This window comes from Scyliorhinus torazame, chromosome 19 (genome assembly GCF_047496885.1).
Source record: "Scyliorhinus torazame isolate Kashiwa2021f chromosome 19, sScyTor2.1, whole genome shotgun sequence".
NCBI classification, from domain to species: domain Eukaryota; kingdom Metazoa; phylum Chordata; class Chondrichthyes; order Carcharhiniformes; family Scyliorhinidae; genus Scyliorhinus; species Scyliorhinus torazame.
In genome coordinates, this window is record NC_092725.1 from 16,311,850 (window position 1) to 16,339,627 (window position 27,778).

Genomic DNA, 27,778 nt, shown 5'->3' on the forward strand with positions numbered 1-27,778 from the left:
GAGAGAGTGTGTGAGAGAGAGAGTGTGTGTGAGTGAGAGAGAGTGAGAGAGAGAGTGTGTGTGAGTGAGAGGGAGTGTGTGAGAGAGAGAGTGTGAGAGTGTGTGAGAGAGAGTGTGTGTGAGAGAGAGTGTGTGTGAGAGAGAGTGTGTGTGTGAGAGAGTGAGAGAGTGTGAGAGAGAGAGAGTGTGAGAGAGAGTGTGTGAGTGTGAGGGAGAGTGAGAGAGAGTGTGTGTGAGTGAGAGAGGGTGTGTGAGAGAGAGAGTGTGTGTGTGAGAGAGAGGGAGAATGTGTGAGAGAGTGTGTGAGTGAGAGAGAGTGAGAGAGAGAGTGTGTGTGAGTGAGAGGGAGTGTGTGAGAGAGAGAGTGTGAGAGTGTGTGAGAGAGAGTGTGTGTGTGAGAGAGTGAGAGAGTGTGAGAGAGAGAGAGTGTGAGAGAGAGAGTGTGTGAGTGTGAGGGAGAGTGAGAGAGAGTGTGTGTGAGTGAGAGAGGGTGTGTGAGAGAGAGAGTGTGTGTGTGAGAGAGAGAGAGAATGTGTGAGAGAGTGTGTGAGTGCGAGAGAGAGTGAGAGAAAGAGAGAGTGAGTGAGTGTTAGAGGAGGTGTGGGTGAGATGTCCTGACATCCTGTATAGTAATGTTTCTGTGTGTGCGTGTCTCTCTACCTGTGTGATGGAGGTGATCTCAGCCGGTGTGGCAGTTGTGAAATCCTCTTCACCTTGTCCGACTGGAATCTCCCCCTGGGGAACTGGCAGACAGAAAATGGAGTTAAAATGTGCAAAATGGCAAAAAAACTAAACGTGGACAGACACCAATCAAATAATATTTCACTGGCACTGCTGCAGGTAAATTGAGAGGTAATTCACAACAATACCTGCAGAGGGCGACTGAGGATCGTATATAACACAGTGAGAATCCAGGGGAGCCCAGAGTTAATAGGCTGTATTTGAGGCATTTATATATCGGTAACTCACTCCCGGGTATCTGTTACTCGATATATAAACCACCCTGAACCCCTCGATTATATTCCAGTCTGTAACTCACTCCTGGGTATCTGTTATTCTATATATAAACCACCCGGAACACATCGATTAGATTCCAGTCTGTAACTCACTCCCGGGTATCTGCTATTCTATATATAATCCACCCCGAACCCTCGATTAGATTTCAGTCTGTAACTCTCTCCAGGGTATCTGTTATTCTATAGATAAACCACCCCAAACCCTCGATTAGATTCCAGTCTGTAACTCACTCCCGGGTATCTGTTTCTCTATATATAAACCACCCCGAACACATCGATTAGATTCCAGTCTGTAACTCACTCCCGGGTATCTGTTATTCTACATATAAACCACCCTGAACCCCTCGATTAGATTCCAGTCAGTAACTCACTCCCGGGTGTCTGTTATTCTATTTATAAACCACCCTGAACCCCTCGATTAGATTCCAGTCTGTAACTCACTCCCGGGTATCTGTTATTCTATATATAAACCATCCCGAAACCCTCGATTAGATTCCAGTCTGTAACTCACTCCCGGGTATCTGTTATTCTATATATAAACCACGTTGAACCCCTCGATTAGATTCCAGTCTGTAACTCACTCCCGGGTATCTGTTATTCTATATATAAACCAGCCCGAACCCCTCGATTAGATTCCAGTCTGTAACTCACTCCCGGGTATCTGTTATTCTATCTATAAACCACCCTGAACCCCTCGATTAGATTCCAGTCTGTAACTCACTCCCGGGTATCTGTTATTCTATATATAAACCACCCTGAACCCCTCGATTAGATTCCAGTCTGTAACTCACTCCCAGGTATCTGTTATTCTACATATAAACTACCCCGAACCCCTCTATTAGATTCCAGTCTGTAACTCACTCCCGGGTATCTGTTATTCTATGTATAAACCTCCTTCAACCCCTTGATTAGATTCCAGTCTGTAACTCACTCCCGGGTATCTGTTATTCTATATATAAACCACCCCGATCCCCTCGATTTGATTCCAGTCTGTAACTCACACCCGGGTGTCTGTTATTCTATATATCAAACACCCTGAACCCCTCGATTAGCTTCCAGTCTGTAACTCACTCTCGGGTATCTGTTATTCTATATATAAATCACCCCGAACCCCTCGATTAGATTCCAGTCTGTAACTCACTCCCGGGTATCTGTTATTCTATATCTAAACCACCCCGAACCCCTCGATTAGATTCCAGTCGGTAACTCACTCCCGGGTATCTGTTATTCTATATATAAACCATCCCGAACCCATCGATTAGATTCCAGTCTGTAACTCACTCCCAGGTATCTGTTATTCTACATATAAACTACCCCGAACCCCTCTATTAGATTCCAGTCTGTAACTCACTCCCGGGTATCTGTTATTCTATGTATAAACCTCCTTCAACCCCTTGATTAGATTCCAGTCTGTAACTCACTCCCGGGTATCTGTTATTCTATATATAAACCACCCCGATCCCCTCGATTTGATTCCAGTCTGTAACTCACACCCGGGTGTCTGTTATTCTATATATCAAACACCCTGAACCCCTCGATTAGCTTCCAGTCTGTAACTCACTCTCGGGTATCTGTTATTCTATATATAAATCACCCCGAACCCCTCGATTAGATTCCAGTCTGTAACTCACTCCCGGGTATCTGTTATTCTATATCTAAACCACCCCGAACCCCTCGATTAGATTCCAGTCGGTAACTCACTCCCGGGTATCTGTTATTCTATATATAAACCATCCCGAACCCCTCGATTAGATTCCAGTCTGTAACTCACTCCCGGGTATCTGTTATTCTATATATAAACCACCCTGAACCCCTCGATCAGATTCCAGTCTGTAACTCACCCGCAGGTATCTGTTATTCTATATATAAACCACGCCGAACCCCTCGATTAGATTCCAGTCTGTAACTCACTCCTGGGTATCTGTTATTCTATTTATAAACCACCCCGAACCCCTCGATTAGATTCCAGTCTGTAACTCACTGCCGGGAATCTGTTATTCTATATATAAACCACGCCGTACCCCTCGATTAGATTCCAGTCTGTAACTCACTCCCTAGTATCTGTTATTCTACATATAAACCACCCCGAACCCCTCGATTAGGTTCCAGTCTGTAACTCACTCCCGGGTATCTGTCATTCTATATATAAACCACCCCGAACCCCTCGATTAGATTCCAGTCAGCAACTCACTCTCGGGTATCTGTTATTCTATATATAAACCACCCCGAACCCCTCGATTAGATTGCAGTCTGTAACTCACTCCCTGGTATCTGTTATTCTATATATAAACCACCCTGAACCCCTCCATTAGATTCCAGTCTGAAACTCACTCCCGCGTATCTGTAAATCTATATATAAACCACCCCAAACCCCTCGATTAGATTCCAGTCTGTAACTCTCTGCAGGGTATCTGTTATTCTGTATATAAACCACACCGAACCCCTCGATTAGATTCCAGTCTGTAACTCTCTCCCGGGTCTCTGTTATTCTATATATAAACCACCCCGAACCCCTCGATTAGATTACAGTCTGTCACTCACTCCCGGGTATCTGTTATTCTATATATAAACCACCCCAAACCCCTCGATTAGATTCCAGTCAGTAACTCACTCCCGGGTATCTGTTTTCTATATATAAACCACACCGAACCCCTCTATTAGATTCCAGTCTGTAACTCACTCCCGTGTATCTGTTATTCTATGTATAAACCACCCCGAACAACTCGATTATATTCCAGTCTGGATCTCACTCCTGGGTATCTGTTATTCTATATATAAACCACGCCGTACCCCTCGATTAGATTCCAGTCTGTAACTCACTCCCTGGCACCTGTTATTCTATACATAAACCACCCCGAACCCCTCGATTAGGTTCCAGTCTGTAACTCACTCCCGGGTATCTGTTATTCTATATATAAACCACCCCGATCCACTCGATTAGATTCCAGTCTGTAACTCACTCCCGGGTATCTGTTACTCTAAATATAAACCACCCTGAACCCCTCGATTAGATTCCAGTCTGTAACTCACTCCCGGGTGTCCGTTATTCTATATATAAAGCACCCCGAACCCCTCGATTAGATTCCAGTCTGTAACTCACTCCCGCGTATCTGTTATTCTATATATAAACCAGCCCGAACCCCTCGATTAGATTCCAGTCTGTAACTCACTTCCGTGAATCTGTTATTCTATATCTAAACCACCCCGAACCCCTCGATTAGTTTCCAGTCGGTAACTCACTCCCGGGTATCTGTTATTCCATATATAAACCATCCCGAACCCCTCGATTAGATTCCAGTCTGTAACTCACTCCTGGGTATCTGTTATTCTATATATAAACCACCCCGAACCCCTCGATTAGATTCCAGTCTGTAACTCATTCCCGGGTGTCTGTTATTCTATATATGAACCACCCCGAACCACTCGATTAGATTCCAGTCTGTAACTCACTCCCGGGTATCTGTTATTCAATATATAAACCACCCCGAACCCCTCGATTAGATTCCAGTCTGTAACTCACTCCCGGGTGTCTGTTATTCTATATACAAACCACCCCGAACCCCTCGATTAGATTCCAGTCTGTAACTCACTCCCGGGTATCTGTTATTCTATATATAAACCACCCCGAACCCCTCGATTAGATTCCAGTCTGTAACTCACTCCCGTGTATCTGTTATTCTATATATAAACCACCCCGAACCCCTTGATTAGATTCCAGTCTGTAACTCACTCCCGGGTATCTGCTTTTCTATATATAAACCACGCCGTACCCCTCGATTAGATTCCTGTCTGTAACTCACTCCCGCGTATCTGTTATTCTATATATAAACCACCCTGAACCCCTCGATTAGATTCCAGTCTGTAACTCACTCCCTGGTATCTGTTATTCTATATATAAACCTCCCCGAACCCCTCGATTAGATTCCAGTCTGTAACTCACTCCCGGTATCGGTTATTCTATATATAAACCACCATGAACCCCTCGATTAGATTCCAGTCTGTAACTCACTCCCGGGTATCTTTTATTCTATATATAAACAACCCCGAACCCCTCGATTAGATTCCAGTCTGTAACTCACTCCCGGGTGTCTGTTATTCTATATATAAAGCACCCCGAACCTCTCGATTAGATTCCAGTCTGTTACTCACTTCCGGGTATCTGTTATTCTATATCTAAACCACCCCGAACCCCTCGATTAGTTTCCAGTCGGTAACTCACTCCCGGGTATCTGTTATTCTATATATAAACCATCCCGAACCCTTCGATTAGATTCCAGTCTGTAACTCACTCCCGGGTATCTGTTATTCTATATATAAACCACACTGAAACCCTCGATTAGATTCCAATCTGTAACTCACCCGCAGGTATCTGTTACTCTATATATAAACCACCCGAACCCCTCGATTAGATTCCAGTCTGTAACTCACTCCCGGGTATCTGTTATTCTATATATAAACCACCCCGAACCCCTCGAGTAGATTCCAGTCTGTAACTCACTCCCGGGTGTCTGTTATTCTATATATAAACCACCCCGAACCCGTCGATTAGATTCCAGTCTGTAAATCACTCCCGGGTATCTGTTATTCTATATATAAACCACCCCGAACCCCTCGATTAGATTCCAGTCTGTAACTCACTCCTGGGTATCTGTTATTCTATATATAAACCACCCCGAACACCTCGATTATATTCCAGTCTGTAACTCACTCCCGGGTATCTGTTATTCTGTATATAAACCACCCTGAACCCCTCGATTAGATTCCAGTCTGTAACTCACTGCCGGGAATTTGTTATTCAATATATAAACCACGCCGTACCCCTCGATTAGATTCCAGTCTGTAACTCACTCCCTGGTATCTCTTATTGTATATATAAACCACCCCGAACCCCTCGATTAGGTTCCAGTCTGTAATTCACTCCCGGGTATCTGTTATTCTATATATAAACCACCCCGAACCCCTCGATTAGATTCCAGTCTGTAACTCACTCCCGGGTTTCTGTTATTCTATAAATAAACCACCCCGAACCCCTCAATTAGATTCCAGCCTGTAACTCACTCCCGGGTATCTGTTATTCTATATATAAACCACCCCGAACCCCTCGATTAGATTCCAGTCTGTAACTCACTCCCGGGTTTCTGTTATTCTATAAATAAACCACCCCGAACCCCTCAATTAGATTCCAGCCTGTAACTCACTCCCGGGTATCTGTTATTCTATATATAAACCACCCCGGACACATCGATTAGATTCCAGTCTGTAACTCACTCGCGGGTATCTGTTATTCTATAAATAAACCACCCCGAACCCCTCAATTAGATTCCAGCCTGTAACTCACTCCCGGGTATCTGTTATTCTATATATAAACCACCCAGAACCCCTCGATTAGATTCCAGTCTGTAACTCACTCCCGCGTATCTGTTATTCTATATATAAGCCACCCCGAACCCCTCGATTAGATTCCAGTCTGTAACTCACTCCCGCGTATCTGTTATTCTATATATAAACCACCCAGAACCCCTCGATTAGATTCCAGTCTGTAACTCACTCCCGCGTATCTGTTATTCTATATATAAACCTCCCCGGACCCCTCGATTAGATTCCAGTCTGTAACTCTCTCAAGGGTATCTGTTATTCTATATATAAACCACACCGAACCCTTCGATTAGAAATTCCAGTCTGTAACTCACTCCCGGGTATCTGTTATTCTATATATAAACTACCCCGATCCCCTCGATTTGATTCCAGTCTGTAACTCACTCCCGGGTGTCTGTCATTCTATATATCAAACACACTGAACCCCTCGATTAGATTCCAGTCTGTAACTCACTCCCGGGTATCTGTTATTCTATATATAAATCACCCCGAACCCCTCGATTAGATTCCAGTCTGTAACTCACTCCCGGGTATCTGTTATTCTATATCTAAACCACCCCGAACCCCTCGATTAGATTCCAGTCTGTAACTCACTCCTGGGTATCTGTTATTCTATATATAAACCACCCCGAACCCCTCGATTAGATTCCAGTCTGTAACTCACTCCCGGGTATCTGTTATTCGATATATAAACCACCCCGACCCCCTCGATTAGATTCCAGTCTGTAACTCACTCCCGGGTATCTGTTATTCTATATATAAACCACCCCGAACCCCTCGATTAGATTCCAGTCTGTAACTCACTCCTGGGTATCTGTTATTCTATATCTGAACCACCCCGAACCCCTCGATTAGATTCCAGTCTGTAACTCACTCCCGGGTATCTGTTATTCTATATATAAACCGACCCGAACCCCTCGATTAGATTCCAGTCTGTAACTCACTGCTGGGAATCTGTTATTCTATATATAAACCACGCCGTACCCCTCGATTAGATTCCAGTCTGTAACTCACTCCCCGGTATCAGTTATTCTATATGTAAACCACCCCGAACCCCTCGATTAGGTTCCTGTCTGTAACTCACTCCCGGGTATCTGTAATTCTATATATAAACCACCCCGAACCCCTCGATTAGATTCCAGTCAGCAACTCACTCTCGGGTATCTGTTATTCTATATATAAACCACCCCGAACCCCTCGATTAGATTGCAGTCTGTAACTCACTCCCTGGTATCTGTTATTCTATATATAAACCACCCTGAACCCCTCCATTAGATTCCAGTCTGAAACTCACTCCCGCGTATCTGTAAATCTATATATAAACCACCCCGAACCCCTCGATTAGATTCCAGTCTGTAACTCTCTCCAGGGTATCTGTTATTCTGTATATAAACCACACCGAACCCCTCGATTAGATTCCAGTCTGTAACTCACTCCCGGGTATCTGTTATTCTATATATAAACCACGTTGAACCCCTCGATTAGATTCCAGTCTGTAACTCACTCCTGGGTATCTGTTATTCTATATATAAACCAGCCCGAACCCCTCGATTAGATTCCAGTCTGTAACTCACTCCCGGGTATCTGTTATTCTATATATAAACCACCCTGAACCCCTCGATTAGATTCCAGTCTGTAACTCACTCCCGGGTATCTGTTATTCTATATATAAACCACCCTGAACCCCTCGATTAGATTCCAGTCTGTAACTCACTCCCAGGTATCTGTTATTCTACATATAAACTACCCCGAACCCCTCTATTAGATTCCAGTCTGTAACTCACTCCCGGGTATCTGTTATTCTATGTATAAACCTCCTTCAACCCCTTGATTAGATTCCAGTCTGTAACTCACTCCCGGGTATCTGTTATTCTACATATAAACCACCCCGATCCCCTCGATTTGATTCCAGTCTGTAACTCACACCCGGGTGTCTGTTATTCTATATATCAAACACCCTGAACCCCTCGATTAGCTTCCAGTCTGTAACTCACTCTCGGGTATCTGTTATTCTATATATAAATCACCCCGAACCCCTCGATTAGATTCCAGTCTGTAACTCACTCCCGGGTATCTGTTATTCTATATCTAAACCACCCCGAACCCCTCGATTAGATTCCAGTCGGTAACTCACTCCCGGGTATCTGTTATTCTATATATAAACCATCCCGAACCCCTCGATTAGATTCCAGTCTGTAACTCACTCCCGGGTATCTGTTATTCTATATATAAACCACCCTGAACCCCTCGATCAGATTCCAGTCTGTAACTCACCCGCAGGTATCTGTTATTCTATATATAAACCACGCCGAACCCCTCGATTAGATTCCAGTCTGTAACTCACTCCTGGGTATCTGTTATTCTATTTATAAACCACCCCGAACCCCTCGATTAGATTCCAGTCTGTAACTCACTCCCGGGTATCTGTTATTCTATCTATAAACCACCCTGAACCCCTCGATTAGATTCCAGTCTGTAACTCACTCCCGGGTATCTGTTATTCTATATATAAACCACCCTGAACCCCTCGATTAGATTCCAGTCTGTAACTCACTCCCAGGTATCTGTTATTCTACATATAAACTACCCCGAACCCCTCTATTAGATTCCAGTCTGTAACTCACTCCCGGGTATCTGTTATTCTATGTATAAACCTCCTTCAACCCCTTGATTAGATTCCAGTCTGTAACTCACTCCCGGGTATCTGTTATTCTATATATAAACCACCCCGATCCCCTCGATTTGATTCCAGTCTGTAACTCACACCCGGGTGTCTGTTATTCTATATATCAAACACCCTGAACCCCTCGATTAGCTTCCAGTCTGTAACTCACTCTCGGGTATCTGTTATTCTATATATAAATCACCCCGAACCCCTCGATTAGATTCCAGTCTGTAACTCACTCCCGGGTATCTGTTATTCTATATCTAAACCACCCCGAACCCCTCGATTAGATTCCAGTCGGTAACTCACTCCCGGGTATCTGTTATTCTATATATAAACCATCCCGAACCCCTCGATTAGATTCCAGTCTGTAACTCACTCCCGGGTATCTGTTATTCTATATATAAACCACCCTGAACCCCTCGATCAGATTCCAGTCTGTAACTCACCCGCAGGTATCTGTTATTCTATATATAAACCACGCCGAACCCCTCGATTAGATTCCAGTCTGTAACTCACTCCTGGGTATCTGTTATTCTATTTATAAACCACCCCGAACCCCTCGATTAGATTCCAGTCTGTAACTCACTGCCGGGAATCTGTTATTCTATATATAAACCACGCCGTACCCCTCGATTAGATTCCAGTCTGTAACTCACTCCCTAGTATCTGTTATTCTATATATAAACCACCCCGAACCCCTCGATTAGGTTCCAGTCTGTAACTCACTCCCGGGTATCTGTCATTCTATATATAAACCACCCCGAACCCCTCGATTAGATTCCAGTCAGCAACTCACTCTCGGGTATCTGTTATTCTATATATAAACCACCCCGAACCCCTCGATTAGATTGCAGTCTGTAACTCACTCCCTGGTATCTGTTATTCTATATATAAACCACCCTGAACCCCTCCATTAGATTCCAGTCTGAAACTCACTCCCGCGTATCTGTAAATCTATATATAAACCACCCCAAACCCCTCGATTAGATTCCAGTCTGTAACTCTCTCCAGGGTATCTGTTATTCTGTATATAAACCACACCGAACCCCTCGATTAGATTCCAGTCTGTAACTCTCTCCCGGGTCTCTGTTATTCTATATATAAACCACCCCGAACCCCTCGATTAGTTTACAGTCTGTCACTCACTCCCGGGTATCTGTTATTCTATATATAAACCACCCCAAACCCCTCGATTAGATTCCAGTCAGTAACTCACTCCCGGGTATCTGTTTTCTATATATAAACCACACCGAACCCCTCTATTAGATTCCAGTCTGTAACTCACTCCCGTGCATCTGTTATTCTATGTATAAACCACCCCGAACAACTCGATTATATTCCAGTCTGGATCTCACTCCTGGGTATCTGTTATTCTATATATAAACCACGCCGTACCCCTCGATTAGATTCCAGTCTGTAACTCACTCCCTGGCACCTGTTATTCTATACATAAACCACCCCGAACCCCTCAATTAGGTTCCAGTCTGTAACTCACTCCCGGGTATCTGTTATTCTATATATAAACCACCCCGATCCACTCGATTAGATTCCAGTCTGTAACTCACTCCCGGGTATCTGTTACTCTAAATATAAACCACCCTGAACCCCTCGATTAGATTCCAGTCTGTAACTCACTCCCGGGTGTCCGTTATTCTATATATAAAGCACCCCGAACCCCTCGATTAGATTCCAGTCTGTAACTCACTCCCGCGTATCTGTTATTCTATATATAAACCAGCCCGAACCCCTCGATTAGATTCCAGTCTGTAACTCACTTCCGTGAATCTGTTATTCTATATCTAAACCACCCCGAACCCCTCGATTAGTTTCCAGTCGGTAACTCACTCCCGGGTATCTGTTATTCCATATATAAACCATCCCGAACCCCTCGATTAGATTCCAGTCTGTAACTCACTCCTGGGTATCTGTTATTCTATATATAAACCACCCCGAACCCCTCGATTAGATTCCAGTCTGTAACTCATTCCCGGGTGTCTGTTATTCTATATATGAACCACCCCGAACCACTCGATTAGATTCCAGTCTGTAACTCACTCCCGGGTATCTGTTATTCAATATATAAACCACCCCGAACCCCTCGATTAGATTCCAGTCTGTAACTCACTCCCGGGTGTCTGTTATTCTATATACAAACCACCCCGAACCCCTCGATTAGATTCCAGTCTGTAACTCACTCCCGGGTATCTGTTATTCTATATATAAACCACCCCGAACCCCTCGATTAGATTCCAGTCTGTAACTCACTCCCGTGTATCTGTTATTCTATATATAAACCACCCCGAACCCCTTGATTAGATTCCAGTCTGTAACTCACTCCCGGGTATCTGCTTTTCTATATATAAACCACGCCGTACCCCTCGATTAGATTCCTGTCTGTAACTCACTCTCGCGTATCTGTTATTCTATATATAAACCACCCTGAACCCCTCGATTAGATTCCAGTCTGTAACTCACTCCCTGGTATCTGTTATTCTATATATAAACCTCCCCGAACCCCTCGATTAGATTCCAGTCTGTAACTCACTCCCGGTATCGGTTATTCTATATATAAACCACCATGAACCCCTCGATTAGATTCCAGTCTGTAACTCACTCCCGGGTATCTTTTATTCTATATATAAACAACCCCGAACCCCTCGATTAGATTCCAGTCTGTAACTCACTCCCGGGTGTCTGTTATTCTATATATAAAGCACCCCGAACCTCTCGATTAGATTCCAGTCTGTTACTCACTTCCGGGTATCTGTTATTCTATATCTAAACCACCCCGAACCCCTCGATTAGTTTCCAGTCGGTAACTCACTCCCGGGTATCTGTTATTCTATATATAAACCATCCCGAACCCTTCGATTAGATTCCAGTCTGTAACTCACTCCCGGGTATCTGTTATTCTATATATAAACCACACTGAAACCCTCGATTAGATTCCAATCTGTAACTCACCCGCAGGTATCTGTTACTCTATATATAAACCACCCGAACCCCTCGATTAGATTCCAGTCTGTAACTCACTCCCGGGTATCTGTTATTCTATATATAAACCACCCCGAACCCCTCGAGTAGATTCCAGTCTGTAACTCACTCCCGGGTGTCTGTTATTCTATATATAAACCACCCCGAACCCGTCGATTAGATTCCAGTCTGTAAATCACTCCCGGGTATCTGTTATTCTATATATAAACCACCCCGAACCCCTCGATTAGATTCCAGTCTGTAACTCACTCCTGGGTATCTGTTATTCTATATATAAACCACCCCGAACACCTCGATTATATTCCAGTCTGTAACTCACTCCCGGGTATCTGTTATTCTGTATATAAACCACCCTGAACCCCTCGATTAGATTCCAGTCTGTAACTCACTGCCGGGAATCTGTTATTCAATATATAAACCACGCCGTACCCCTCGATTAGATTCCAGTCTGTAACTCACTCCCTGGTATCTCTTATTGTATATATAAACCACCCCGAACCCCTCGATTAGGTTCCAGTCTGTAATTCACTCCCGGGTATCTGTTATTCTATATATAAACCACCCCGAACCCCTCGATTAGATTCCAGTCTGTAACTCACTCCCGGGTTTCTGTTATTCTATAAATAAACCACCCCGAACCCCTCAATTAGATTCCAGCCTGTAACTCACTCCCGGGTATCTGTTATTCTATATATAAACCACCCCGAACCCCTCGATTAGATTCCAGTCTGTAACTCACTCCCGGGTTTCTGTTATTCTATAAATAAACCACCCCGAACCCCTCAATTAGATTCCAGCCTGTAACTCACTCCCGGGTATCTGTTATTCTATATATAAACCACCCCGGACACATCGATTAGATTCCAGTCTGTAACTCACTCGCGGGTATCTGTTATTCTATAAATAAACCACCCCGAACCCCTCAATTAGATTCCAGCCTGTAACTCACTCCCGGGTATCTGTTATTCTATATATAAACCACCCAGAACCCCTCGATTAGATTCCAGTCTGTAACTCACTCCCGCGTATCTGTTATTCTATATATAAACCACCCCGAACCCCTCGATTAGATTCCAGTCTGTAACTCACTCCCGCGTATCTGTTATTCTATATATAAACCACCCCGAACCCCTCGATTAGATTCCAGTCTGTAACTCACTCCCGCGTATCTGTTATTCTATATATAAACCACCCAGAACCCCTCGATTAGATTCCAGTCTGTAACTCACTCCCGCGTATCTGTTATTCTATATATAAACCACCCCGAACCCCTCGATTAGATTCCAGTCTGTAACTCTCTCAAGGGTATCTGTTATTCTATATATAAACCACACCGAACCCTTCGATTAGAAATTCCAGTCTGTAACTCACTCCCGGGTATCTGTTATTCTATATATAAACTACCCCGATCCCCTCGATTTGATTCCAGTCTGTAACTCACTCCCGGGTGTCTGTCATTCTATATATCAAACACACTGAACCCCTCGATTAGATTCCAGTCTGTAACTCACTCCCGGGTATCTGTTATTCTATATATAAATCACCCCGAACCCCTCGATTAGATTCCAGTCTGTAACTCACTCCCGGGTATCTGTTATTCTATATCTAAACCACCCCGAACCCCTCGATTAGATTCCAGTCTGTAACTCACTCATGGGTATCTGTTATTCTATATATAAACCACCCCGAACCCCTCGATTAGATTCCAGTCTGTAACTCACTCCCGGGTATCTGTTATTCGATATATAAACCACCCCGACCCCCTCGATTAGATTCCAGTCTGTAACTCACTCCCGGGTATCTGTTATTCTATATATAAACCACCCCGAACCCCTCGATTAGATTCCAGTCTGTAACTCACTCCTGGGTATCTGTTATTCTATATCTGAACCACCCCGAACCCCTCGATTAGATTCCAGTCTGTAACTCACTCCCGGGTATCTGTTATTCTATATATAAACCGACCCGAACCCCTCGATTAGATTCCAGTCTGTAACTCACTGCTGGGAATCTGTTATTCTATATATAAACCACGCCGTACCCCTCGATTAGATTCCAGTCTGTAACTCACTCCCCGGTATCAGTTATTCTATATGTAAACCACCCCGAACCCCTCGATTAGGTTCCTGTCTGTAACTCACTCCCGGGTATCTGTAATTCTATATATAAACCACCCCGAACCCCTCGATTAGATTCCAGTCAGCAACTCACTCTCGGGTATCTGTTATTCTATATATAAACCACCCCGAACCCCTCGATTAGATTGCAGTCTGTAACTCACTCCCTGGTATCTGTTATTCTATATATAAACCACCCTGAACCCCTCCATTAGATTCCAGTCTGAAACTCACTCCCGCGTATCTGTAAATCTATATATAAACCACCCCGAACCCCTCGATTAGATTCCAGTCTGTAACTCTCTCCAGGGTATCTGTTATTCTGTATATAAACCACACCGAACCCCTCGATTAGATTCCAGTCTGTAACTCACTCCCGGGTATCTGTTATTCTATATATAAACCACGTTGAACCCCTCGATTAGATTCCAGTCTGTAACTCACTCCTGGGTATCTGTTATTCTATATATAAACCAGCCCGAACCCCTCGATTTGATTCCAGTCTGTAACTCACACCCGGGTGTCTGTTATTCTATATATCAAACACCCTGAACCCCTCGATTAGCTTCCAGTCTGTAACTCACTCTCGGGTCTCTGTTATTCTATATATAAATCACCCCGAACCCCTCGATTAGATTCCAGTCTGTAACTCACTCCCGGGTATCTGTTATTCTATATCTAAACCACCCCGAACCCCTCGATTAGATTCCAGTCGGTAACTCACTCCCGGGTATCTGTTATTCTATATATAAACCATCCCGAACCCCTCGATTAGATTCCAGTCTGTAACTCACTCCCGGGTATCTGTTATTCTATATATAAACCACCCTGAACCCCTCGATCAGATTCCAGTCTGTAACTCACCCGCAGGTATCTGTTATTCTATATATAAACCACGCCGAACCCCTCGATTAGATTCCAGTCTGGAACTCACTCCTGGGTATCTGTTATTCTATTTATAAACCACCCCGAACCCCTCGATTAGATTCCAGTCTGTAACTCACTGCCGGGAATCTGTTATTCTATATATAAACCACGCCGTACCCCTCGATTAGATTCCAGTCTGTAACTCACTCCCTAGTATCTGTTATTCTATATATAAACCACCCCGAACCCCTCGATTAGGTTCCAGTCTGTAACTCACTCCCGGGTATCTGTCATTCTATATATAAACCACCCCGAACCCCTCGATTAGATTCCAGTCAGCAACTCACTCTCGGGTATCTGTTATTCTATATATAAACCACCCCGAACCCCTCGATTAGATTGCAGTCTGTAACTCACTCCCTGGTATCTGTTATTCTATATATAAACCACCCTGAACCCCTCCATTAGATTCCAGTCTGAAACTCACTCCCGCGTATCTGTAAATCTATATATAAACCACCCCAAACCCCTCGATTAGATTCCAGTCTGTAACTCTCTCCAGGGTATCTGTTATTCTGTATATAAACCACACCGAACCCCTCGATTAGATTCCAGTCTGTAACTCTCTCCCGGGTCTCTGTTATTCTATATATAAACCACCCCGAACCCCTCGATTAGATTACAGTCTGTCACTCACTCCCGGGTATCTGTTATTCTATATATAAACCACCCCAAACCCCTCGATTAGATTCCAGTCAGTAACTCACTCCCGGGTATCTGTTTTCTATATATAAACCACACCGAACCCCTCTATTAGATTCCAGTCTGTAACTCACTCCCGTGCATCTGTTATTCTATGTATAAACCACCCCGAACAACTCGATTATATTCCAGTCTGGATCTCACTCCTGGGTATCTGTTATTCTATATATAAACCACGCCGTACCCCTCGATTAGATTCCAGTCTGTAACTCACTCCCTGGCACCTGTTATTCTATACATAAACCACCCCGAACCCCTCGATTAGGTTCCAGTCTGTAACTCACTCCCGGGTATCTGTTATTCTATATATAAACCACCCCGATCCACTCGATTAGATTCCAGTCTGTAACTCACTCCCGGGTATCTGTTACTCTAAATATAAACCACCCTGAACCCCTCGATTAGATTCCAGTCTGTAACTCACTCCCGGGTGTCCGTTATTCTATATATAAAGCACCCCGAACCCCTCGATTAGATTCCAGTCTGTAACTCACTCCCGCGTATCTGTTATTCTATATATAAACCAGCCCGAACCCCTCGATTAGATTCCAGTCTGTAACTCACTTCCGTGAATCTGTTATTCTATATCTAAACCACCCCGAACCACTCGATTAGTTTCCAGTCGGTAACTCACTCCCGGGTATCTGTTATTCCATATATAAACCATCCCGAACCCCTCGATTAGATTCCAGTCTGTAACTCACTCCTGGGTATCTGTTATTCTATATATGAACCACCCCGAACCCCTCGATTAGATTCCAGTCTGTAACTCATTCCCGGGTGTCTGTTATTCTATATATGAACCACCCCGAACCACTCGATTAGATTCCAGTCTGTAACTCACTCCCGGGTATCTGTTATTCAATATATAAACCACCCCGAACCCCTCGATTAGATTCCAGTCTGTAACTCACTCCCGGGTGTCTGTTATTCTATATACAAACCACCCCGAACCCCTCGATTAGATTCCAGTCTGTAACTCACTCCCGGGTATCTGTTATTCTATATATAAACCACCCCGAACCCCTCGATTAGATTCCAGTCTGTAACTCACTCCCGTGTATCTGTTATTCTATATATAAACCACCCCGAACCCCTTGATTAGATTCCAGTCTGTAACTCACTCCCGGGTATCTGCTTTTCTATATATAAACCACGCCGTACCCCTCGATTAGATTCCTGTCTGTAACTCACTCCCGCGTATCTGTTATTCTATATATAAACCACCCTGAACCCCTCGATTAGATTCCAGTCTGTAACTCACTCCCTGGTATCTGTTATTCTATATATAAACCTCCCCGAACCCCTCGATTAGATTCCAGTCTGTAACTCACTCCCGGTATCGGTTATTCTATATATAAACCACCATGAACCCCTCGATTAGATTCCAGTCTGTAACTCACTCCCGGGTATCTTTTATTCTATATATAAACAACCCCGAACCCCTCGATTAGATTCCAGTCTGTAACTCACTCCCGGGTGTCTGTTATTCTATATATAAAGCACCCCGAACCTCTCGATTAGATTCCAGTCTGTTACTCACTTCCGGGTATCTGTTATTCTATATCTAAACCACCCCGAACCCCTCGATTAGTTTCCAGTCGGTAACTCACTCCCGGGTATCTGTTATTCTATATATAAACCATCCCGAACCCTTCGATTAGATTCCAGTCTGTAACTCACTCCCGGGTATCTGTTATTCTATATATAAACCACACTGAAACCCTCGATTAGATTCCAATCTGTAACTCACCCGCAGGTATCTGTTACTCTATATATAAACCACCCGAACCCCTCGATTAGATTCCAGTCTGTAACTCACTCCCGGGTATCTGTTATTCTATATATAAACCACCCCGAACCCCTCGAGTAGATTCCAGTCTGTAACTCACTCCCGGGTGTCTGTTATTCTATATATAAACCACCCCGAAACCGTCGATTAGATTCCAGTCTGTAAATCACTCCCGGGTATCTGTTATTCTATATATAAACCACCCCGAACCCCTCGATTAGATTCCAGTCTGTAACTCACTCCTGGGTATCTGTTATTCTATATATAAACCACCCCGAACACCTCGATTATATTCCAGTCTGTAACTCACTCCCGGGTATCTGTTATTCTGTATATAAACCACCCTGAACCCCTCGATTAGATTCCAGTCTGTAACTCACTGCCGGGAATCTGTTATTCAATATATAAACCACGCCGTACCCCTCGATTAGATTCCAGTCTGTAACTCACTCCCTGGTATCTCTTATTGTATATATAAACCACCCCGAACCCCTCGATTAGATTCCAGTCTGTAATTCACTCCCGGGTATCTGTTATTCTATATATAAACCACCCCGAACCCCTCGATTAGATTCCAGTCTGTAACTCACTCCCGGGTTTCTGTTATTCTATAAATAAACCACCCCGAACCCCTCGATTAGATTCCAGTCTGTAACTCACTCCCGGGTATCTGTTATTCTATATATAAACCACCCCGAACCCCTCAATTAGATTCCAGCCTGTAACTCACTCCCGGGTATCTGTTATTCTATATATAAACCACCCCGAACCCCTCGATTAGATTCCAGTCTGTAACTCACTCCCGGGTTTCTGTTATTTTATAAATAAACCACCCCGAACCCCTCAATTAGATTCCAGCCTGTAACTCACTCCCGGGTATCTGTTATTCTATATATAAACCACCCCGGACACATCGATTAGATTCCAGTCTGTAACTCACTCGCGGGTATCTGTTATTCTATAAATAAACCACCCCGAACCCCTCAATTAGATTCCAGCCTGTAACTCACTCCCGGGTATCTGTTATTCTATATATAAACCACCCAGAACCCCTCGATTAGATTCCAGTCTGTAACTCACTCCCGCGTATCTGTTATTCTATATATAAGCCACCCCGAACCCCTCGATTAGATTCCAGTCTGTAACTCACTCCCGCGTATCTGTTATTCTATATATAAACCACCCAGAACCCCTCGATTAGATTCCAGTCTGTAACTCACTCCCGCGTATCTGTTATTCTATATATAAACCACCCCGAACCCCTCGATTAGATTCCAGTCTGTAACTCTCTCAAGGGTATCTGTTATTCTATATATAAACCACACCGAACCCTTCGATTAGAAATTCCAGTCTGTAACTCACTCCCGGGTATCTGTTATTCTATATATAAACTACCCCGATCCCCTCGATTTGATTCCAGTCTGTAACTCACTCCCGGGTGTCTGTCATTCTATATATCAAACACACTGAACCCCTCGATTAGATTCCAGTCTGTAACTCACTCCCGGGTATCTGTTATTCTATATATAAATCACCCCGAACCCCTCGATTAGATTCCAGTCTGTAACTCACTCCCGGGTATCTGTTATTCTATATCTAAACCACCCCGAACCCCTCGATTAGATTCCAGTCTGTAACTCACTCCTGGGTATCTGTTATTCTATATATAAACCACCCCGAACCCCTCGATTAGATTCCAGTCTGTAACTCACTCCCGGGTATCTGTTATTCGATATATAAACCACCCCGACCCCCTCGATTAGATTCCAGTCTGTAACTCACTCCCGGGTATCTGTTATTCTATATATAAACCACCCCGAACCCCTCGATTAGATTCCAGTCTGTAACTCACTCCTGGGTATCTGTTATTCTATATCTGAACCACCCCGAACCCCTCGATTAGATTCCAGTCTGTAACTCACTCCCGGGTATCTGTTATTCTATATATAAACCGACCCGAACCCCTCGATTAGATTCCAGTCTGTAACTCACTGCTGGGAATCTGTTATTCTATATATAAACCACGCCGTACCCCTCGATTAGATTCCAGTCTGTAACTCACTCCCCGGTATCAGTTATTCTATATGTAAACCACCCCGAACCCCTCGATTAGGTTCCTGTCTGTAACTCACTCCCGGGTATCTGTAATTCTATATATAAACCACCCCGAACCACTCGATTAGATTCCAGTCAGCAACTCACTCTCGGGTATCTGTTATTCTATATATAAACCACCCCGAACCCCTCGATTAGATTGCAGTCTGTAACTCACTCCCTGGTATCTGTTATTCTATATATAAACCACCCTGAACCCCTCCATTAGATTCCAGTCTGAAACTCACTCCCGCGTATCTGTAAATCTATATATAAACCACCCCGAACCCCTCGATTAGATTCCAGTCTGTAACTCTCTCCAGGGTATCTGTTATTCTGTATATAAACCACACCGAACCCCTCGATTAGATTCCAGTCTGTAACTCACTCCCGGGTATCTGTTATTCTATATATAAACCACGTTGAACCCCTCGATTAGATTCCAGTCTGTAACTCACTCCTGGGTATCTGTTATTCTATATATAAACCAGCCCGAACCCCTCGATTTGATTCCAGTCTGTAACTCACACCCGGGTGTCTGTTATTCTATATATCAAACACCCTGAACCCCTCGATTAGCTTCCAGTCTGTAACTCACTCTCGGGTATCTGTTATTCTATATATAAATCACCCCGAACCCCTCGATTAGATTCCAGTCTGTAACTCACTCCCGGGTATCTGTTATTCTATATCTAAACCACCCCGAACCCCTCGATTAGATTCCAGTCGGTAACTCACTCCCGGGTATCTGTTATTCTATATATAAACCATCCCGAACCCCTCGATTAGATTCCAGTCTGTAACTCACTCCCGGGTATCTGTTATTCTATATATAAACCACCCTGAACCCCTCGATCAGATTCCAGTCTGTAACTCACCCGCAGGTATCTGTTATTCTATATATAAACCACGCCGAACCCCTCGATTAGATTCCAGTCTGTAACTCACTCCTGGGTATCTGTTATTCTATTTATAAACCACCCCGAACCCCTCGATTAGATTCCAGTCTGTAACTCACTGCCGGGAATCTGTTATTCTATATATAAACCACGCCGTACCCCTCGATTAGATTCCAGTCTGTAACTCACTATCTAGTATCTGTTATTCTATATATAAACCACCCCGAACCCCTCGATTAGGTTCCAGTCTGTAACTCACTCCCGGGTATCTGTCATTCTATATATAAACCACCCCGAACCCCTCGATTAGATTCCAGTCAGCAACTCACTCCCGGGTATCTGTTATTCTATATATAAACCACACCGAACCCCTCGATTAGATTCCAGTCTGTAACTCACTCCTGGGTATCTGTTATTCTTCTATAAACCACCCTGAACCCCTCGATTAGATTCTTGTACGTAACTCTCTCACGGGAATCTGTTATTCTATATATAAACCACGCCGTACCCCTCAATTGGATTCCAGTCTGTAACTCACTCCCTGGAACCTGTTATTCTATATATAAACCACCCTGAACCCCTCGATTAGATTCCAGTCTGTAACTCACTCCCGCGTATCTGTTAATCTATATATAAACCACCCCGAACACCTCGATTAGATTCCAGTCTGTAACTCTCTCCAGGATAACTGTTATTCGATAGATAAACCACACCGAACCCCTCGATTAGATTCCAGTCTGTAACTCTCTCCAGGGTATCTCTTATTCTATATATAAACCACACCGAACCCCTCGATTAGATTCCAGTCTGTAACTCACACCCGGGTATCTGTTATTCTATATATAAAGCACACTGAGCCCCTCGATTAGATTCCAATCTGTAACTCACTCCCGCGTATCTGTTAATCTATATATAAACCACCCCGAACCCATCGATTAATTCCAGTTTGTAACTCTCTCCAGGGTATCTGTTATTCTATATATAAACCACACCGAACCCCTCGAATAGATTCCAGTCTGTAACTCACTCCTGGGTATCTGTTATTCTACAGATAAACAACCACAAATCCTCGATTAGATTCCAGTCTGTAACTCACTCCCGGGTATCTGTTACTCTATATATAAACCACCCCGGACACATCGATTAGATTCCAGTCTGTAACTCACTCGCGGGTATCTGTTATTCTATAAATAAACCACCCCGAACCCCTCGATTAGATTCCAGCCTGTAACTCACTCCCGGGTATCTGTTATTCTATATATAAACCACCCAGAACCCCTCGATTAGATTCCAGTCTGTAACTCACTCCCGCGTATCTGTTATTCTATATATAAACCACCCTGAACACCTCCATTAGATTCCAGTCCGTAACTCACTCCCGCGTATCTGTTAATCTATATATAAACCACCCCGAACCCCTCGATTAGATTCCAGTCTGTAACTCTCTCCAGGGTATCTGTTATTCTATATATAAACCACACCGAACCCTTCGATTAGAAATTCCAGTCTGTAACTCACTCCCGGGTATCTGTTATTCTATATATAAACTAACCCGATCCCCTCGATTTGATTCCAGTCTGTAACTCACTCCCGGGTGTCTGTCATTCTATATATCAAACACACTGAACCCCTCGATTAGATTCCAGTCTGTAACTCACTCCCGGGTATCTGTTATTCTATATATAAATCACCCCGAACCCCTCGATTAGATTCCAGTCTGTAACTCACTCCCGGGTATCTGTCATTCTATATCTAAACCACCCCGAACCCCTCGATTAGATTCCAGTCTGTAACTCACTCCTGTTTATCTGTTATTCTATATATAAACCACCCCGAACCCCTCGATTAGATTCCAGTCTGTAACTCACTCCCGGGTATCTGTTATTCGATATATAAACCACCCCGACCCCCTCGATTAGATTCCAGTCTGTAACTCACTCCCGGGTATCTGTTATTCTATATATAAACCACCCCGAACCCCTCGATTAGATTCCAGTCTGTAACTCACTCCTGGGTATCTGTTATTCTATATCTAAACCACCCCGAACCCCTCGATTAGATTCCAGTCTGTAACTCACTCCCGGGTATCTGTTATTCTATATATAAACCGACCCGAACCCCTCGATTAGATTCCAGTCTGTAACTCACTGCTGGGAATCTGTTATTCTATATATAAACCACGCCGTACCCCTCGATTAGATTCCAGTCTGTAACTCACTCCCCGGTATCAGTTATTCTATATGTAAACCACCCCGAACCCCTCGATTAGGTTCCTGTCTGTAACTCACTCCCGGGTATCTGTAATTCTATATATAAACCACCCCGAACCCCTCGATTAGATTCCAGTCAGCAACTCACTCTCGGGTATCTGTTATTCTATATATAAACCACCCCGAACCCCTCGATTAGATTGCAGTCTGTAACTCACTCCCTGGTATCTGTTATTCTATATATAAACCACCCTGAACCCCTCCATTAGATTCCAGTCTGAAACTCACTCCCGCGTATCTGTAAATCTATATATAAACCACCCCGAACCCCTCGATTAGATTCCAGTCTGTAACTCTCTCCAGGGTATCTGTTATTCTGTATATAAACCACACCGAACCCCTCGATTAGATTCCAGTCTGTAACTCACTCCCGGGCATCTGTTATTCTATATATAAACCACCCCAAACCCCTCGATTAGATTCCAGTCAGTAACTCACTCCCGGGTATCTGTTATTCTATATATAAACCACACCGAACCCCTCGATTAGATTCCAGTCTGTAACTCACTCCCGTGTATCTGTTATTCTATATATAAACCACCCCGAACAACTCGATTATATTCCAGTCTGTAACTCACTCCTGGGTATCTGTTATTCTATATATAAACCACGCCGTACCCCTCGATTAGATTCCAGTCTGTAACTCACTCCCTGGCACCTGTTATTCTATATATAAACCACCCCGAACCCCTCGATTAGGTTCCAGTCTGTAACTCACTCCCGGGTATCTGTTATTCTATATATAAACCACCCCGATTCACTCGATTAGATTCCAGTCTGTAACTCACTCCCGGGTATCTGTTATTCTATATATAAACCACCCTGAACCCCTCGATTAGATTCCAGTCTGTAACTCACTCCCGGGTATCTGTTTTTCTATATATAAACCACCCCGAACCCCTCGATTAGATTCCAGTCTGTAACTCACTCCCGCGTATCTGTTAATCTATATATAAACCACCCCGAACACCTCGATTAGATTCCAGTCTGTAACTCTCTCCAGGGTATCTGTTATTCTATATATAAACCACACCGAACCCCTCGATTAGATTCCAGTCTGTAACTCACTCCTGGGTATCTGTTATTCTTCTATAAACCACCCTGAACCCCTCGATTAGATTCCTGTACGTAACTCTCTCCCGGGAATCTGTTATTCTATATATAAACCACGCCGTACCCCTCAATTAGATTCCAGTCTGTAACTCACTCCCTGGTATCTGTTATTCTATATATAAACCACCCTGAACCCCTCGATTAGATTCCAGTCTGTAACTCACTCCCGCGTATCTGTTAATCAATATATAAACCACCCCGAACACCTCGATTAGATTCCAGTCTGTAACTCTCTCCAGGATAACTGTTATTCGATAGATAAACCACACCGAACCCCTCGATTAGATTCCAGTCTGTAACTCTCTCCAGGGTATCTCTTATTCTATATATAAACCACACCGAACCCCTCGATTAGATTCCAGTCTGTAACTCACTCCCGGGTATCTGTTATTCTATATATAAAGCACACTGAGCCCCTCGATTAGATTCCAATCTGTAACTCACTCCCGCGTATCTGTTAATCTATATATAAACCACCCCGAACCCCTCGATTAAATTCCAGTTTGTAACTCTCTCCAGGGTATCAGTTATTCTATATATAAACCACACCGAACCCCTCGAATAGATTCCAGTCTGTAACTCACTCCTGGGTATCTGTTATTCTACAGATAAACAACCCCAAATCCTCGATTAGATTCCAGTCTGTAACTCACTCCCGGGTATCTGTTACTCTATATATAAACCACCCCGGACACATCGATTAGATTCCAGTCTGTAACTCACTCGCGGGTATCTGTTATTCTATATATAAACCACCCCGAACCCCTCGATTAGATTCCAGCCTGTAACTCACTCCCGGATATCTGGTATTCTATATATAAACCACCCAGAACCCCTCGATTAGATTCCAGTCTGTAACTCACTCCCGCGTATCTGTTATTCTATATATAAACCACCCCGAACCCCTCGCTTAGATTCCAGTCTGTAACTCACTCCCGGGTATCTGTTATTCTATAAAAAACCACCCCGAACCCTCGATTAGATTGCAGTCTGTAATTCACTCCCTGGTATCTGTTATTCTATATATATACCACCATGAACCCCTCGATTAGATTCCAGTCTGTAACTCACTCCCGGGTAACTGCTTTTCGATATTGAAACCACCCTGAACCCCTCGATTAGATTCCAGTCTGTAACTCACTCCCGGGTATCTGATACTCTATATATAAACCACCCCGTATCCCTCGATTAGAATCCAGTCTGTAACTCACTCCCGGGTATCTGTTATTCTATATATAAACCACGCCAAATGGTTCGATTAGATTCCAGTCAGTAACTCACACTGGGTATCTGTTATTCTATATATAAACCCCCCCGAAGCCCTCGATTAGTTTCCAGTCTGTAACTTACACCCGGGTATCTGTTATTCTATATATAAACCACGCCAAAACCCTCGATTAGATTCCAGCTGTAACTTAGACCCGGGTATCTGTTATTCTATATGTAAACAACCCCGAACCCCTCGATTAGATTCCAGTATGTAACTCACTCCCGGGTATCTGTCATTCTATATATAAACCACCCCGAACCCCTCGATTAGATTCCAGTCATCAACTCACTCCCGGGTATCTGTTATTCTATATATAAACCACCCCGAACCCCTCGATTAGATTCCAGTCTGTAACTCACTCCCGGGTATCTGTTATTCTATATATAAACCACCCTGAACCCCTCCATTAGATTCCAGTCTGAAACTCACTCCCGCGTATCTGTAAATCTATATATAAACCACCCCGAACCCCTCGATTAGATTCCAGTCTGTAACTCACTCCTGGGTATCTGTTATTCTATATATAAACCACGCCGAACCCCTCGATTAGATTCCAGTCTGTAACTCACTCCCGGGTATCTGTTATTCGATATATAAACCACCCCGACCCCCTCGATTAGATTCCAGTCTGTAACTCACTCCCGGGTATCTGTTATTCTATATATAAACCACCCCAAACCCCTCGATTAGATTCCAGTCTGTAACTCACTCCTGGGTATCTGTTATTCTATATCTAAACCACCCCGAACCCCTCGATTAGATTCCAGTCTGTAACTCACTCCCGGGTATCTGTTATTCTATATATAAACCGACCCGAACCCCTCGATTAGATTCCAGTCTGTAACTCACTGCTGGGAATCTGTTATTCTATATATAAACCACGCCGTACCCCTCGATTAGATTCCAGTCTGTAACTCACTCCCCGGTATCAGTTATTCTATATGTAAACCACCCCGAACCCCTCGATTAGGTTCCTGTCTGTAACTCACTCCCGGGTATCTGTAATTCTATATATAAACCACCCCGAACCCCTCGATTAGATTCCAGTCAGCAACTCACTCTCGGGTATCTGTTATTCTATATATAAACCACCCCGAACCCCACGATTAGATTGCAGTCTGTAACTCACTCCCTGGTATCTGTTATTCTATATATAAACCACCCTGAACCCCTCCATTAGATTCCAGTCTGAAACTCACTCCCGCGTATCTGTAAATCTATATATAAACCACCCCGAACCCCTCGATTAGATTCCAGTCTGTAACTCTCTCCAGGGTATCTGTTATTCTGTATATAAACCACACCGAACCCCTCGATTAGATTCCAGTCTGTAACTCTCTCCCGGGTCTCTGTTATTCTATATATAAACCACCCCGAACCCCTCGATTAGATTCCAGTCTGTAACTCACTCCCGGGTATCTGTTATTCTATATATAAACCACCCCGAACCCCTTGATTAGATTCCAGTCTGTAACTCACTCCCGGGTATCTGTTATTCTATATATAAACCACCCCAAGCCGCTCGATTAGATTCCAGTCTGTAACTCACTCCCGGGCATCTGTTATTCTATATATAAACCACCCCAAACCCCTCGATTAGATTCCAGTCAGTAACTCACTCCCGGGTATCTGTTATTCTATATATAAACCACACCGAACCCCTCGATTAGATTCCAGTCTGTAACTCACTCCCGTGTATCTGTTATTCTATATATAAACCACCCCGAACAACTCGATTATATTCCAGTCTGTAACTCACTCCTGGGTATCTGTTATTCTATATATAAACCACGCCGTACCCCTCGATTAGATTCCAGTCTGTAACTCACTCCCTGGCACCTGTTATTCTATATATAAACCACCCCGAACCCCTCGATTAGGTTCCAGTCTGTAACTCACTCCCGGGTATCTGTTATTCTATATATAAACCACCCCGATTCACTCGATTAGATTCCAGTCTGTAACTCACTCCCGGGTATCTGTTATTCTAAATATTAACCACCCTGAACATCTCGATTAGATTCCAGTCTGTAACTCACTCCCGGGTGTCCGTTATTCTACATATAAAGCACCCCGAACCCCTCGATTAGATTCCAGTCTGTTACTCACTTCCGGGAGTCTGTTATTCTATATCTAAACCACCCCGAACCCCTTGATTAGATTCCAGTCTGTAACTCACTCCCGGGTATCTGTTATTCTATATATAAACCACCCTGAACCCCTCGATTAGATTCCAGTCTGTAACTCACTCCCGGGTATCTGTTTTTCTATATATAAACCACCCCGAACCCCTCGATTAGATTCCAGTCTGTAACTCACTCCCGCGTATCTGTTAATCTATATATAAACCACCCCGAACACCTCGATTAGATTCCAGTCTGTAACTCTCTCCAGGGTATCTGTTATTCTATATATAAACCACACCGAACCCCTCGATTAGATTCCAGTCTGTAACTCACTCCTGGGTATCTGTTATTCTTCTATAAACCACCCTGAACCCCTCGATTAGATTCCTGTACGTAACTCTCTCCCGGGAATCT

The 27,778-nt window shown here is 43.7% G+C and overlaps 1 protein-coding gene across 2 annotated transcripts in view; it reads right to left on the reverse strand.

The window, feature by feature from the left end:
- The window catches only part of LOC140396030 (uncharacterized), a 250,110-nt gene that overhangs the window by 155,271 nt on the left and 67,061 nt on the right, over positions 1 to 27,778 (reverse strand). For both annotated transcript variants that reach the window (XM_072484095.1, XM_072484094.1), the window contains exon 2: positions 661 to 743. In XM_072484095.1, coding sequence (XP_072340196.1) covers positions 661 to 743 — 83 coding nt within the window. The remainder of the gene's footprint in view (positions 1 to 660; positions 744 to 27,778) is intronic.